Genomic DNA, 16,683 nt, shown 5'->3' with positions numbered 1-16,683 from the left:
CTGTAAAAAAATAAACAGTTGTTAAAGTTGATGCCAGACCTTGGATTAAGATCTTTCTATTGCTTTTCCAGAAAAACCGTGGTGAATAGTGAGTTATTTGTGAAGGCTAAATGGTGTTAGAAGGTCAAGATTTCTCCATGTTCCATAGCTTGAACAAACAAAATTGGGGAAAAGCAAGCAAAACCACTTCACAGCAGTTGAGAAAGGGTTCTTTTGTCTCAGCTACAGAGGCAGTTGTTGCTTATGCAGCCTTTGAAGTTGAAGAGCTCTCTGAATTTTCAATGTCCCTTAATTCTGTCAATGTGTACTAGTGATGTGGAAACCTTCCAGTTCTCAGCTGGATGGTTTGTAAGTGAGTAAATCTGGGCTGGCCAGCTGCATTTTGACTAGGCAGTTCTGCAGTGTAGTGGAACCACATTATGCTGAGTTAGATAGATATTACCTGGAGACCTCAGTTTCACTTCTGGTAGTTAAGAAGAAGATGAACATATTGCCATGTTTGAACTTTTAGTTTCCCTCCCCAATTCCAAGAAAAATAGCATAGAGATTAGACTCAGAGCACCGAAAGAATAAAAAGGTACAAAATTAGAATCAAAAATCCAATCCTTAGCAATCAAGGCCTTAACAATCAGGACCTGAAGTTAAGAATGTCTTGCCAATTTCACAGAAATTAAAAGGGAATGGCTATCATAAAGGCAAAAAGAAATGTGAATATTGTTACATGAGAACAAAAATTTTCTTCTGCCATTAGTGAGCAAAAGCATACAGCAGTGAATTCCATTGTTCAAAGGCAGAGATCTATAATACAGTTTCAGGAGCAAGGAAGGTAATTGATTCTTCACTCATGCTTTCATTGTGAACAATCACCCTCCTTATCCAGTTCTTCTAATTGCATCTGCCATATCCTCCTTTGCCTTGCCATCAGTCTTGGCTACAAAACTGAATGTGAGCTAGTGGTTTCCTTTCAGAAGCCTGCCAGTACAGATGGGTATTTCAGACAGGAGGGACAGTTTTATGACTGTGTAACTTGGCTTCAGATGCCTTTTCCAACCAAAACCTAAAGTATCTCTGATGCACTTCATCTCCACGACCAGGAAAGAACTGCCAGTGAGTTCAGAGAATTTCTCGTCCTGCAGTAGTCTCTCAACTGAGTTCACCTTCGCTGAGCACTCTTTAGTGGTTCCCAAAATATCACTAATTATTTGGTAATAAGCCTTTTTTTGTGGCAGTGCTCTGCATTCTGACACAAATAGGGTAGGGTTAGTGAATTGCCATAGATACCAAGTTCCTTAGTGAAACATTACTCATATTTCATAGAATCTTAGAAGTTACAGATGGAAAAGACCATTTAAGGTCATTTGTTTCTATGGCAGATTACTCATTCCTCTCTATATATATTTGCTGTAATGCTTTTTCCAGGGGTTTGTCTAGTCCAGTCTTAAATGACTCAAGTGACACCTCTCCCCTGAGAATATATTCCAGCATCTAGCAGTCCTTAGCCTGAAGAATTTCTCCCTTATGTTCACGTTACATTTGCTTTCTGCCATATTATCCATAGATGACATTAATTTTTGACTGATCTTTCTGTTCTTTGCTGCACATTTGCCTATGTTCTTATTATTTAATTCCTCTTATTATTCTAATTCTAATTATTATTCTAATTCTAATCATTCTAATTATTTTTCATGTTCCTTTAGGCATTTTTTGTCTAAATCTTGTATCATCTGCTTGAATTTTTATTTTTCCTGCTCTGAAATTTTGCTGTTTCTTTTCTGTTAGGTTGTATTGATTTGTTTGTGTTTCTTCCATGTATTTAAGGACTCGTCTAACTTTGTCACACAGTGATTCTCACTAATACAGGGTAAGAACAATCATTTTCTGCTCATGACATGATTCCCAGCTTTATAAAATCATATTAGCACATTTGTCACCGCAGTTTATCACAAGCATATGACTTCTTACCTTCAGTCTCAAGCACATTGAATGTGAAATGTCTCCTCAGTGTTATAGTGTCTCTTCCTCCAAAATGGTCTTTGTAGTATCATTCTGAAGCCAGTTTAATCTTCTATGGTGAGGCAATATGTGTTCCTATAGAAAAAGTGTCTCTCTTCAACTCCCTGCATTTCTATATAAGGCTGACAAGAAGTGAATGGCTTTACTTTGCTTTCTGAACTACCTATGGCTTTCTTTACCTTGAATGGAAACCAGTACAGGTGAGCCCATTATATTACTGAAAATTCCTGCCTTTTCCCTTTCATATGTTCCACCAAAAAGTCTCTAAAAAATTCACTTTTATAGAGCTGGGGCATCCTTAGAGGAAAACAAAATACTAATCTTCTTAAAAGAAATCCTTTAAAGCCTTTAAAAATATTTGCAGGGTTTTTGTATTCTTTTAGATACCTGAGACTTTCAAAATAATATTTTGAAAATGCTGTGGTCCTTAAAGTATTAATATTCATGCTTTCTGTTATTAACAGGAATAAAAAAGCTTATTTTGTATGTGAGGATCAAACCTATGCCTGTCAATTGTACATGATTGACAAAAGCTGTGCTCATTTATGTTAGAACATTAGCAGAGAATTTTAGACATGAGTTTCTGAGCAAATTCAGGGCATGATTTGAACTTCCCTCTACCAGTATAACCCACAAAGCAGAGCACAAGCAATCCAGGAGGTTTCTGGACTTCATTGATGATAACTTCCTGGCACATGTGATCAAGGAATGTTTTCCTGTGAGGGTGGAAATGCTGGAGCAGGTTGCTTAAGGAGTCTGTGGTGTCTCCATCCTGGAGACACTCAAAATATGACATGGCCTTGAGCAGCTTACTGCAGTGTAACCTGCTCTGAACAGAAGGGTGGACTAGGTACACTCCAGAGGTTCCTTCCAACCTCAGTTATTCTGTGATTCTGAACTCATGACAGAAATAAGAAAGCCAAAGCAGCTTCCCTCTTTTAAATATGGGCTATCATTGAAACAGGAAAATACAGTGCCTAATGAAGGTCAATATGTGAATGTTGGATTTCATAAAGAATACTAAGCAAAATTCCAGTTTTGTGATTTTTTTTTTAATAAAATTGAATTTTTAACTCAAACGAAAAAGAGTTCCAGCAAAGTTATGTAATGTACACTATTTACTCAACAGTTATGATTGGCTCCAGTCTTTTCTACTGTGCATTTTGGTATAAAAATAGGTTTTCTAGGAATAGCGAATTCTGTACTCTTTGCCCAGTGGGCTGTAATATTTCACTATTATACACAAAATCAATGTGTCAGATGAGATTGCTCTGTCTAAAATGATATCTGGCATTTTGGTAAGTAATAAAGTTTTATCCTGTGAGATGTTGAGCAGTTCCCCAAAGTACTCATCACCTTAATAGCTTATTCTGTGAAATGAAGTCTGAGCTCAGATAGCCACATTGTTATAAAGTGGAGCCTGTTTAAAAGCAGTCAGAAAACCCCAACTAATTTCAGTGTATGCAGGCACGCTCAGTGACATGCACTATGTATGAGCAATGTCTGAGGAATTCATTGCATTTTTCTCACTATGAGAGGAAGAGGATGTATTGGGCAATGGTGGCATTTCTAGGAAATAGGAGTTTAGTCAGAATGCAGCATTTCAGATAAAAGAATGGAAAAGAATGCAGAGTTGGAGCAGCCTAGTAGTAAATTACCTTTGCGTGTTTCCTTCCATCTTTGTCTGTTTGTGATCTGTGCGTAGCACCAGGCATTGTCCTTGGCCATATGAAGAAGCACATGGCGTCATCTCAAGCTTTTGTCAATGCTGTGGTGTGGCTTTACAGGCAGGAAGCACAGTAAGAATAGTGCAGTGGGCACCTTCCCTGAGAGACTACCCAAACCTTCCCGGGTTGTGCTCAGCTGCCAGCTGGGGAGTGAGTCTTTATTTGACTCTTGCAGTTGGCAGTCAGAAGAATGGCTGTCAAGCAAAATGGGATTATCTTTGGGGAATAGGGATTTAACTAACCCATGTGCATAGAGAGAGAGTTTGAAGTTGCCAAATCATACAGTAGTGAAAACCTTTAAGTATCTGGAGTTGCATAACACCTTTTATAACATAATGCTTGGACCGGAAAAAAGAATCTAAAATAAAAGTAATAAAACTATTGTGACTTTTGTTTTGTGCCAATGGATTTATGGCATCATAGCCTTCAACATAACATCTGTGTGTGCTGCCATTTGCCCTTTTAGTATTTTTCCAGCACCCCATAGGAAGAGGCACTTTGCAATTACTGGAAATGACAAATGGCATCCTTTATTTTTGGAAAGGATGTAAAACTGGAGAGGTCCAGCCCATTGCCTAAAATGCATTCAGTCAACTGAGAATTTGCCTTGTTCATGCAAACACTGAGCGGCTCTAGATCTTCTCAAATGTAAAGCAAGAACAGACAGTGCACATCCTGTTTCGCTGGCAGAGCTTCACACCATTTCCTTTCCCTATGTCTATGTACTAGCATTGGGGGAGTATGGTAGGAAGCAGCATAAGAAATTACCTTCCACTTAAAAATCAGTTGTTTGCAGGTAGCACAAGGAAATACTGTCCCCCAGTGTGTTACTCTCCCTAAGATTACTTTACGAGGAGGTAAAACCTCTCTCTACAATACGTGTGCTCACCAATAGACTGTTACCCGTACTCATCTTTTTTGTACAATAAAATAAGAGAACTATCCCACTCCTCAGTGTAAACTTTTGTCTTCTTCCAATTTAACACTTGATATTAGCTTTCAGACACATAATTTATTTTGATAAAATATGTCAGGTTACAGTGGTTTGAAATATTAAAAATCTGAGGTTTCTGACAGGAAATGTAAGGCCACAAAAAAATCACGTCCTTAAAAATAAATGGCCTGAAAATTGAAGCCCCAAATCAGACAGAGTGGGTACTTCATATGGGACAAACAGAACAAAAGCTTGAATTCACCTCACCTAATATGAACTGATAAAATGTTGACGTTTGGGAACCCTTCTCAATACCTTATGTAGTGTCTCTTAGCTGGTATCTTGTAATCATCTTTAATGGAGTTTTAGCTCCCTGTTTATTGTACTGATAGTTGTTTATGTTGCTGTCAACTGTTTTGAATTGATGAATGGTCAGTTCACATGAGTGGGTACTGTGTTTCTTGAAAATTCCAGTGTGGAGATATTACATTGAGAAATCTGGTAGAGAAGAGTATGAATGAAGGAGCTACACTTTTATTATAGTAGGTCTGGTTTTGTAGCTGGAGATAAATATTCATTCATTGCCTAGGAGAGAGCATTCTGTTAAGGTGAGCAGAATTCATCATGCAGTTCAAGCCATCTTTTAGCTCAACCTGTGATTATCATCGTATTTTGTTCATATACAAACTTTCTTAGCAAAGTTGTAGTTTTCATGAGTTGTCACGACAGTGACAACTAATAAAATTCAGCAGGATGAATGCAGATTCATAAGTGAGCTTATTAGAAATGCCTCTTTCAATGGCAGGTTTTTAATTTATCTTTTTTGTATTTGTCAATGAGCCATCTTTTAATGAATTAATTTTTCATACTGATAATGTGCCAGTTGAGTCATATGCAGGTCTTAACTAATAAGGCAGTTTGGAGTAATTAAGTGTGTGAGCTCTGTTATCTTTGTCAGCCAGACCTACAAATGTGGCAGAATTTATATTAAATCTTCTTAATAAGGTCTTTTTCCCACATAAATATGTTGCCTGGTATTGATTATTTCCATTGCTTCTTTACAATTGCTTTTAATAATTTTGTTTTTATGATCTTGTCCTAGAGCAGTGTCAACCCTCAGTGAGTATAATAACCTTGTTTACCCTTTTGCAAGTAGTAACAGAATTTAATCTTTTTCTTACCTACTCTGCAGATCTTACTCAGGCACCAAGAATGTCATATATATCTGTGTATGGCATAACAGCATGAGACTAGATGATTGCATTGTAACTTCTAGGCATCCTTCTGACCCTAAAATTATTATGCAGAAAAGATGTATGTCCAGTAGAAAAGCTGTTGTAATCAGGCAGTAAAAATAAGTTTTACCAACAGTCATCTTAAAGCCACTGATGATCAGTGTTTATTTTTTAAGCCACTTTGCTTATTTGACCGCCTGTGTATGGCAGTATAAATAGGAAATTGAGGAGTATACATGCATTATTGTTCCAAAAAGAGTTTTCTCTGTGAGTTCAGCTATTCTGCATAAATTCAATATTCTGCAATGCTTGAAGATCAGATAGGAATGTTCAAATATTTGGAGAAAGTACTGTATAGTATGTTTATAATGAAACATATTTTCTTCCTGTCCCATTTTTTTGCCATGATGGATGGCTTCCCCCTTCCTAAGTATTCTAACTGTATGGTTTTATGTGTACAGTAAATTTTCCTGGAACAGTAACCATATGCTGAAATGGAAATTGCAATAAATGTTCCGACAGTGTTTTGAGAAGCATGAGTTCCCCTTAAGGAGGAAACGTACACCTGCAAAAATACCCACTTAACCAGAAAGCACCCTACATCAATCTTCAATGTCAGCTCTTTCCTCAGCTTGATGGGAATTCTCAGCCTTGAGAATTCAGAGTACTTTGCATCCTGGGCTTGGTCCTTCCTGGAAAGGGTGTAAAATCAAAATCATTCAGACTTTCCAGAAAGCAATATTACAAAAACTGGTGCCAGGTGAGCTATATATGAATTGTACTGTAGGTTTTTTTTTTTTCATTTATAGATATTTTCAGATAATCTATACTGAGGAGAAGTGTTTAGGACAACAATGAATCAAGGGTGCTAACATGATATAGGGAGTGATCTACATGCCTAAACATAGGCATATAGTACTATTTGAGACTGTAAGGTAACCAAGATATGTAATGAAGGTAGAAGATATGATACAGTACCTATAGGAGACCCAAGCCATTCCAAAGCTGCAACTGAGTCCACATAGGATCCTGTAACCTGTAATGCTGCTTTATTAAGTGTTAGGAGTTATGCTTTTCCAAAACTAGATTAAAATGGGTTGACCTAGGAAGAAACATGTTACTCTCTAGGAAACAAGAAACAATAGTGTGTGATCTTAGACAAAACAAAAATGTGGATCATGGTTATGTCTAAGAGCAGTTAAATGACATGAGTATTGGCCTGGAAAACATTTTATTGGCAAATGACTAGGAGAGATGAACATACTAGCAAGTAACTAGCAGAAAGAAATCTCAGCTAAAATTCAATATTAGCAAAAAGCAAGGGAAAAATAGATTGTATTTTAAACTATAACACAGTCAGCTATATTCAACTCTGTATCACATTAAAAGTACTGTTATATTCAGTGAGAACTCAATACTACTTGTGCCACTATACAAATTTGCTCTCAGTCCTCTTATTTATAGTGACCTGCTGGGCATCCTACTTATTTTTACCACCCTGGTAACATGGATGATTCATTTCCATTCTATCTTTTCTGAATTGTGGCCATCCACATTTCATTGCATAAATCCTTTAACTTTTTTTATAGAGAAAAAGTGTTTCTTTTCTCATAGTATCAAAGACTATCATCACTGAGAAAGGTGCCAAAATGCTTCTAGACTGGGGAAGTCCTGAGTGTGATATGTCTGTATTCTGGTTTTATTCATCTTTCACACACTGAAAAAGGAAATTAGGTTAATGGAAAGTATGTGATATGACAGTAGTTGTTGCTATAATAATATAATATCATGCATACAAAGAATGTTGCTGAGGAAATTATTACATACTATTTTTAAAAGGGCTATCAGCATAATACCTTTTTTCCCAAAGCAAACACTAATGATGCAGTGTTGCTCTTTCAAAAAAAAAAAGAAAAAAAAAAGGTGACCTTTTTTTTTTTGCAGTAGTTATTTGAAACTTTAACTTGGTTATGAATTCATTTTAGTACAAATTTAACAGTAAGAATAAACCCACCTCACCTCCAAAAACCTAGTATTCTATTTAAATTCTGACTTCACAGCCAAGAAATGCTTAGTCCTTTTAGTAATTGTTTATATGATTTTTTAACATGTTATTTATGTAATATATATAATTTAATCACAAGGGCAGTTGTGAATAACTGCTGCATATAAGTGAATTTAAAAAGGGCCTTGGTAAAGGACTTCAGACTAACAACTTTCTCACTTGTATTATTTGGATATTTCGGTAAGTTTAGTGACTAGTTTGAGTCTCATCCTGATTCCCCCTCAGGGATGTAAATTTTATTTTATTTCCTGATTCTTCAAACCGAGAGGCAGTCAAATATATGTGAATATCCTTACTTAAAATGCAGGGCAGTATAAAATCTGCCCCGTGTATGAGCTTTCAGGACATGGCATATACCAAAATCACACAAATGAATAAAATTGTATCTTTACGCAGGCATACTCCATGTTTCTTCTTGTTTATTCAAACAGCTTTTCCTCATTAAGTGAACATTTGGTCAGTCATTTTTGATTAATTTTCATGTAGGAGGTCTCCAGGATCTACTTGCTATAAAGAAGACCAGATGAAAGATGTCCTAGAATTAGGTAAGTTATGCCAAGCTTCTGTTTGGCTTTTACCATCTTATTCCTCATAACAGCTGTAGCCAAATACATATGAGTCGCTTCTTTTGTAACTTTTAGTTGATTAAGAGAAACACAAGAAAGTGTTAATTCTCATATTCATGACCCCCTGGCACTGAGCCTGCTGGGGGAAGCAATTTTTCTCATTCAACATATGATTTTTTTTTCTTTCAGTTGATGTTGAGGCTGAAGAAACAACTGGAGAAGTTATTAAAAACTCGGATCTTTCAACACTGTATATGCTCCAAGTAGTATCAAAGGCAATTGATATTTCTCTCGCAAAAGTAAGACTAATAATGATTGTAAATACAAATTGATGTGTGAGAATGTTTTTTCAGCTGAGTTGGTCAAAGCTGCAATGGATTACTCTGTGGTGCATGTTTGTATGTGATTTAATATGTGTTGTATTCATTCCTGAGTGTATTCCTTATTTGGTACTCAGGACTAAAAATAATGGAGGGGTGACATTTAAAGTTCAGAAAAAATACCAGAAGAGCACGCCAGAATGCATTAGCCCACTTGAAGTATAGATAACAGCTTTAATTAAAGAAGCTTGCATTGTCTTATTAATACCTGTAGCCAGATATTCATGTGCTTATCATCCAGTTTTTATCTGACAGTGGTTCAGAAGAAGTTTGTTATTCCCCTATCACTGTTTCTCCCTTGTTTATCTTCCTTATTTTGAACAGAGATGGAACCATTATTACTTTTAATATTTTCCTTCCAATTCAGACAGAGGAGAGAAAAAAACCTCAGACTAAAATTAAGGAGGGTGCCTTCCAATTTCTTTGCTAGATCAAAGAAGTCCGAATAACTGTATAAACACTGAATAGCTTGTGCTTATGTACTCAGCTTTGCTTTAGCATGAATGCAATTTATGTGTTTTAGCTGTTCCTCAGGAGTAGTGGTTGGCAGGTTTTCAGGCCAAGATCTTGATTTGGCATATGCTGACGTGCCATCCGACTACAGCAGTCAGACATTTGAGTAACATTCATCTCATACCAACAACTTTAACAGGCAAAACAGGATGCCTTTTCTCCATGCTGTGTCCAGTAGGGTGCTTTTCTCCCTAAGGTAACCATTAGTAGGAGTAGTTTTACTAGGTGTTAAATTTAAGGGAATATTCTGTAATGCTTCCATGCGAAACTGTACCCCAGACAATCGGCATAGAGTTTCCTGTGCTGAGCAGCACACAGCACTAGAGTTGAAGGAATATTGCAGGAAAAGGAAAAAATTGCTCCTTTTCGTTTGAATGTTACTGTTTACAGTATGTATAAAACAGAAAAGGCTGGTTATAGTGAGTTAGTCATTAACCTTCCACGCCCCTCCTTTCCTTTCTACAAATCTCTGTAAGAAAACATACCTATGATTTGGATTTGTTTTTGAAATAACTTTTTTCTTTCTTTTTTTTGTAGGAGTTAAAAAATCTTCTGTTTGGCTCTAGTCTTTGTTGCTTCAGTGAAGAATGGAAAATACAGAATTTTACATTTAATAACATACCACAGTTAAAATACGGCATTGTGCAAAAAAAGGTACTGTAATTTACTTCCTTAAAGTGATCTTTGCTTTCCTCACTGAGTTTGCAAAGGCTGTGTGTTTCAGCAGTTAAAAAATAAAAATACAAAAAGGTCTTCTAAAGACTCTCCTCTTTCTTTGACTTCTCTGGTTATCACTGGATGATGTCACCTTGTCAAGTCCTGTTGGGAGACTTGAGAACAATGGAGTATTTCTGAGGGAATCTTAAATTAACTGCAGAAAGTGTGCATGTGTATGTGTGTGATGAGAAGTTATTTGTAGGGAGAAAGGCAAGCCACTTCAGCTGAAAGCTAGTCGTGGTAAAAAAATAAAAGGGCATAAATCAAGGGTTGAGTTTAAGAGAAAAATTGTATGTGGGGGTAATGTTTAACAAGCTTAAGATGGAGCTTGATCTGTCTCAGAATGGGGGGACATAGCGAGAATTGCCTGCAGTTCCTGGGAAATCACAATGATATTTTTGCTTCTTAAAGATGTAGGAGTCAAATTATGAGGGTCACATTATGGGGGCTGCATCGTTCGTAAAGTGAAAGGGAGCAAATGGCCCTGCAGTGTCACTGGACCAGTACACTGAAACTGCTGGTAGGACCACCTCTTTTGCAGCCATGTTTCTGTAATTCTGGACTGCAGCCTCAAGATGCCAGCTCCTCCATAAAATAAGGTTTTCATCAATTCTAGGCATTATCTACCTAGTGGTAAAAAGCAGTAAGTGTTAATTTAAACTCCAAAAGGAACCATGGCAGTAATGTTCACTGGTCCATAGTAAATGTTACTCATTGGCCATTAAGTTCCCTACTATAAATTCCACAATAAAAATAGTAAATAGGCATGTTTTGCTCAGATGTGTTTATTTCATATAGCTAATATATTCCTCTTCACTATAAAATTAATTTTAGTTCAACAATTGTTTGATTCTCTTCTGCATTAAGTTACTGTGGTGCTATAAGATGCTTAGAATGGTTCCTCTTTTTTGACTGAGAGGCTTTACCTAGTGGACTGAAATAAACCTTGCTTTTTTCCTTAATGTATTTCAGATTATTCACTCTTTAGTTATGTAAATTCTTAGTCTGTTTTTTAGCCACTACATACCTATAAAATCCCTTCCTATTATCTTTAACACCCGTTGCCAAGTTTAGCTCCAATTGGGCCTTAGCTTTCCTAACTTGGTCCCTAACTACCCTGACAACATCCCTGTATTCATCCCAGGCCACCTGTCCTTGCTTCCACCTTTTATAAGCCTCTTTTTTCTTGTGAATTTTTCTCAGCAGCTCCATATCCATCCAAGGAGGTCTCCTGGCCCTCCTGCTGCACTTCCTTCTGGTCGGGATGCAACACTCCTGAGCTTGTAGCAGGTGATCCTTGAATATTAACCAGGAGTCTTGGGCCCCCTTGCCCTCTAGGGCTATATCCCATGGAATCTTGCTAAGCAGGTTCCTGAAGACGCCAAAGTCTGCACTCTTGAAGTCCAGGGCAGTGAGCTTACTGCACGCTCTTCTCACTGTCTTGAGGACCTCAAATTCGACCATCTCGCGATCACTGCATCCAAGACTTCCCTGGAGAGTCACATTTCCAATGAGCCCTTCCCTTTTGGTGAGCACGAGGTCAAGCAGGGCACCTCTCCTCGTCGGCTCCTTTATTGCTTGCAGAAGGAAGGTGTCTTCCACACAATCGAGAAACCTCCTGGATTGCTTGTGCCGGGCTGTACCGTTGCCCCAACAGATGTCAGGGTGGTTGAAGTCCCCCATGGGAACAAGGGCCTATGAGCATGAGGCTTTTCCTATCTGTCTGTAGAGTTCTTCATCCCCAGGTTCCTCTTGATCAGGCAGTCAGTAACAGATCCCCACAGTAATGTGTCCCATCACCGATTTCCCCTTAACCCTGACCCACAAACTTTCTGTTAACTGATCACTTGTCCCTGCGTCCGCCTTCCAAGACTCGGGTGCTGCGGTCAGAGCCTTTGCCAGTGAAGACCGAGGCAAAGAAGCCATTCAGAACCTCAGCCTTCTCCAAGTCCTGTGTAGCCAGTTCTCCCGATAAACAGCAGAGGTTTAGACTGGATATAAGGAAGAAATTCTTTACTGTTAGGGTGGTGAGGTACTGGAATGGGTTGCCCAGGGAGGTTGTGAATGCTCCATCCCTGGCAGTGTTCAAGACCAGGCTGGATGAAGCCTTGGGTGATATGGTTTAGTGTGAGGTGTCCCTGCCCATGGCAGGAGGGTTGGAGCTAGATGATCTTGAGGTCCTTTCCAATCCTAACTATTCCTATGACTCTATGAAATAATTATAGAGTTAGAGTGTGTACAATACAAATGAAAAAATGGCAGGTATCAACAGCTATTTTATGATTATAGGACATTAATTTTCTAGGTTGCATACTGTGCATACTGCCTGTACCTGCAGGTCCCATTGCAGGTCTGATGCTCTACCTAGGACAACCTGAGAAATAAAATCAAACCACAGACTCTCCAGAAAACTTGCTGGCTCATCCATACTTTCTTATAATCATTGTTTTTCCCCAGTGGGGTAGCTGGCTAGTGCAAAGAGCTATACAAAACACCAAAATCTTTGGTTAGTGATTTAAGTGGCTACTTGAGAGGAGGCATAATGCTCAGAGGTAAAAGAGCAAGGCATATTTTCAACCTTTGGAAAACAGGTTTGATTTCTCTTAGGGATGTTAATGTAAGCTGTGGCTCAATACGGATCAGGAGATCTTTCATTTCTTTCCATAATCACAGAACAGATTTTAAAAAGTCTTTGACGTTATAGATGTCTAGGCATTTTCAGGAAAAAAAATAGGTGGGAAAACCAGTACCAGTTAGTAATGCTGATTTTCATTGGCTTGCAAAAAAATGTAATAGAGTAACAGAGGGCATGAAAAGTCGTGGATGAAAAGACAGATGAAAGAATAACTTAAGCCTGAATGGAAGGACATGGATTACAGAAGTTTTCACCAGCATCAAACAGCGCAAATTGTTTTGCTCATGGAGTGTCCATTATTCCCCGCAGGGTGGCCCATGTGGAGTACTGGCTGCAGTTCAAGCTTGTGTCCTACAACGGCTTATTTTTGCAGACAGTAATAGGAATAAAGACATTCGGTGAGTCAGCAACTGACAACAGAAATATTTTCCATACATAAGTAGAAATTTATTTTTCTCTGCTGCAGCCACTCAGGAGCCTTTTGCATTTGAACTTGTTGAACTTCTCTTTGAGAGAGAAAGTAGCATATGATTTTCTTGTATTTACTTCCCTTTCAACTGCAGTAATTTAGAGGTTGATGTTTTATTTGTATAATTACTTGCTTGTGAATAACCCAAGAACTTCTTAAAAAATCCAACAGCTTGAATTGAGGCCAATGAAAATTATTTAACCTTGAGATCTCACAGAGGTATAATTCCAAAGAAAATCTGTTGATGGTTTGAAAGACCATGAAATTTATGCAAGTTTTGACACTCAGAATCTCAAGGAGGGTGAAAAATTAAACTTAAAGCTTTATTTTTTTTTCTTTCCACTGTGTTCAGTCTTTCAAGTTGAACTCCATAGTAGAATTTGAATTTAAATTCTATGTGTATATTTTCTACTTTAAAGAAACATCGTTAAATATTGCTGGTATCAAGGAAAATTGCTTGGACTACTATAACATTAATGTACATGTCACTTTGCTAACGGAGCAGGGCTCATTCAATCAAATGCTAGAAAATAATGTCTAAAAAGATTACTTTTATTACCTGACTTCTCTTATTCACCTTTTGTTCTCAGTAAGAAATTAAGTCCATTATGAAACAAAAAAAAATCTCTAAGCTTTCCTGTGCTTATAGGCACAGTTTGTTGAACAGGCATAACAGTATTTTACTGGTTTATGCTGCCACCACCTTGTATTATTTGTGGATAATACACTGACATCAATTTAGTCAGAAGAAGAGCTTTCAGACTGAGATGTTCTTGAACTTCATTACCTTGCAATGTATAAATGTTCATCATGTTTAAAAACTGGGCCTTAAATATGCACTTTCTTGCTTGGAACTGTTTAGGACAGTGACAGGGTCTTTTTTGATTTTCCTTAGTTTTGTCTGACTTACACTTAATGTAAATTAATTGTTTGGGCTTTTTCATCAATAATGGAAAGAAACAGGAACCTGTAGAGCTTATTTGCCTTCAACACCCAGGATGGGAAGTGACAATTAACCAAAGGATTATCAGGCCCTGTAAGATCAACACATGTGTCCAGGTCCAGGAGTTCTGGTGGGTAGGCAGTTCTGGTACAAGACAGCTAATTAGCCATTAAGAATGTTTAAAACCAGGCTTAGAGTCTATTAAATAAATATTGAGAGTTTTAATGTTACTACTACTACTACTGTTGCTAGTTATTAGTTTCACTGCTGGCTTGTGGACCCCAAGACACAGGCTAAATAAGATGCTATGAATTCATCACTTGAAAATTGCCTGTTCCTTGAAGTCACCTAGAGGCAATTACCATAGGCTGACAAAGAGATAGGGTTAGTGATATAATACATGTGCAGAGTAATGTGAAGTTAATTCTACAAAGTTATGCAGTTTAGTTTTATTCTTCTGTTCAATTATTTCAGTACGTCACATCTGTCCATAATTCTTATCAAGAGCCTGCTGTTGAGAGTGCACTTTTTTAAAGTGCAAAAATTATCTAGCAAAATTTTATTAGCCTAATACAGATTATAATGGGAGTGGACTTCAGGACAGAATGAGGCTCTTGTCTGCATAAAAGAAAAGCTCAGAAACTTCCATGCAAGAAAATCAGCACACATTTAGATTTTAATGCTAAGGAATCTCCACAGAATTCACCAAAGAATTGTTTCTGATCTGAAACCCAAGAATTTGTTTCAGCATGGAGAACAGCCTTTGATCATCTACTCCTTGGTCCCTTTGAGTCTCAGGTCATCCTTAGTAAAATAGAGATGTTAACCTTTTCGTCTTTCAACATTATTCAGTGATCATAAATGTCATAAAATTATGTGGCACCCAGATAAGTTGATTGAGGCCAGATTGTTTAAACTATAAGTGTCCCAACTCCAGTCAGCTACAACTGATCCTGTTTACATGGCAACATTTGCCTCTCCTATTTTCCCCCTGCTATTATATACACAGTTTTAAAAGACTTTGCTTTATTCGTGCGATAAACATTTTTCTTGTGATGTGTTTGCATAGGCAGAAACTTAGGCAGGCAGAAAGAGAAGTCTCAGAGCTTGAAATGAGAGGATTAATATTAATTTCTAATTCTTACCTGAATTTTCGAATTATGAACAACTTTACAGTGTTTGACTTCAGGCTTCTTCAACAGTCAAGAAATAATTATCATGTCTCCTTACTCTGCTGTGTCTCTCAGACACATAAATCAGTTGCTATGCTTCCCATAAGTTTCTGATTGTCTGCATTAGAACATGGGCAGAGATTAGAGAACGTTGTGATTTTATTTTTTGTATTTGAAAACTCTCACCAATTGTTTCCCATATCTCACACCTTTCAGAAGGAAACATTCTCTAAATCAACATTATATTCAAGGCAGACATTGAACTTGGAAGTCTGTTTAATTTTTTGATGTTTGGTGTTTCTTGTTTAGTCTTTTAGATTATTAGATCTTTTACTCAAATGCTGGGAACAGGTTTTGACATAATCTCCCATGCTGGTAACACTCTAAGACTGATATTATCTGAATTTCAAAGACTGCCATTCTTGAAGCCACAAGAGAACATTCCAATTCTGTGTCTCCTGGCAGCATGGATCTGTTGTTCATTTTTTCAGGTTTATGGATGTTGGGTTTTATTCTTAAATCTTCCAATTTTCCATTATGTGACTTGTTGTTTATGTGACTGTTCAACACAAAGTGGTTTTTTTTTTTGAGTGGGCCATCTCAGTTGTCTCTTTCTTGACTATAGAAGGAACTGAGATACCTAAACTATAATTTTCTGTGGGAACTTGCTGGAACCTGGTGATTAGACATTACAACACCTAAATAGTCTCTAAAATAATGCTTTTCTTCATTTAACTACAAGTATACTATGAATCTGTGTATACTGTAATTGGGGTAGTTTGCCCTCTAATGAGTAAGCTTTCCAGCACACATTTTGATACTTGACTGTTTCTTGTATTTTCCGGACTATAGCTGTCTTCAACCTTCAGAAGCTCACAGGACTAAATGCCTCACCATGGCAATTGCAGACATATTGTGGCGTGCAGGAAGCAATGAAAAAGCGATTGTAGCACTGTAAGTAAGGAAAGCGGTTTTAATTATTGAATAATGCTTCTATATTTGTGTCTGTTATATATGTACACAGTTTATAAAATGAAAGTTTTGTAAGATGTATTTATGTAGTTTAAAATGATTAGGGAGAAATGCAAAATGTCATTTCTGCTGTCCCAGTAACTGGAACAGAATAGTAAAATTATTTGTAATTGCTGTGAAAGATCCTGTGAATTTCATTGAGGCTTAGGATTCCTCCAGATCTTTACTTGATTTTTTCAGATGCAGCATTTTGCTCCCAGCAGTTTTCTATTGCAGGATATTCTATTATGGGTGGAATTAATTTCTTTATGCTGTAGATGCCTACTAGTAACTTAGTTTATG

At 37.3% G+C, this 16,683-nt stretch overlaps 1 protein-coding gene across 2 annotated transcripts in view; it reads left to right on the top strand.

The window, feature by feature from the left end:
- MINDY4 (MINDY lysine 48 deubiquitinase 4) overlaps positions 1-16,683 on the top strand; it is a 74,059-nt gene that overhangs the window by 11,878 nt on the left and 45,498 nt on the right. For both annotated transcript variants that reach the window (XM_031049848.2, XM_005150015.3), the window contains exons 6-10: positions 8,461-8,519; positions 8,730-8,839; positions 9,971-10,087; positions 13,095-13,183; positions 16,222-16,323. In XM_031049848.2, the coding sequence (XP_030905708.2) occupies positions 8,461-8,519; positions 8,730-8,839; positions 9,971-10,087; positions 13,095-13,183; positions 16,222-16,323 (477 nt within the window). The remainder of the gene's footprint in view (positions 1-8,460; positions 8,520-8,729; positions 8,840-9,970; positions 10,088-13,094; positions 13,184-16,221; positions 16,324-16,683) is intronic.

The sequence above is a fragment of the Melopsittacus undulatus genome, chromosome 1 (assembly GCF_012275295.1).
Source record: "Melopsittacus undulatus isolate bMelUnd1 chromosome 1, bMelUnd1.mat.Z, whole genome shotgun sequence".
NCBI classification, from domain to species: domain Eukaryota; kingdom Metazoa; phylum Chordata; class Aves; order Psittaciformes; family Psittaculidae; genus Melopsittacus; species Melopsittacus undulatus.
Note: the sequence above shows the minus strand (reverse complement) of the source record. Positions and strands in the feature narration are given on the sequence as shown.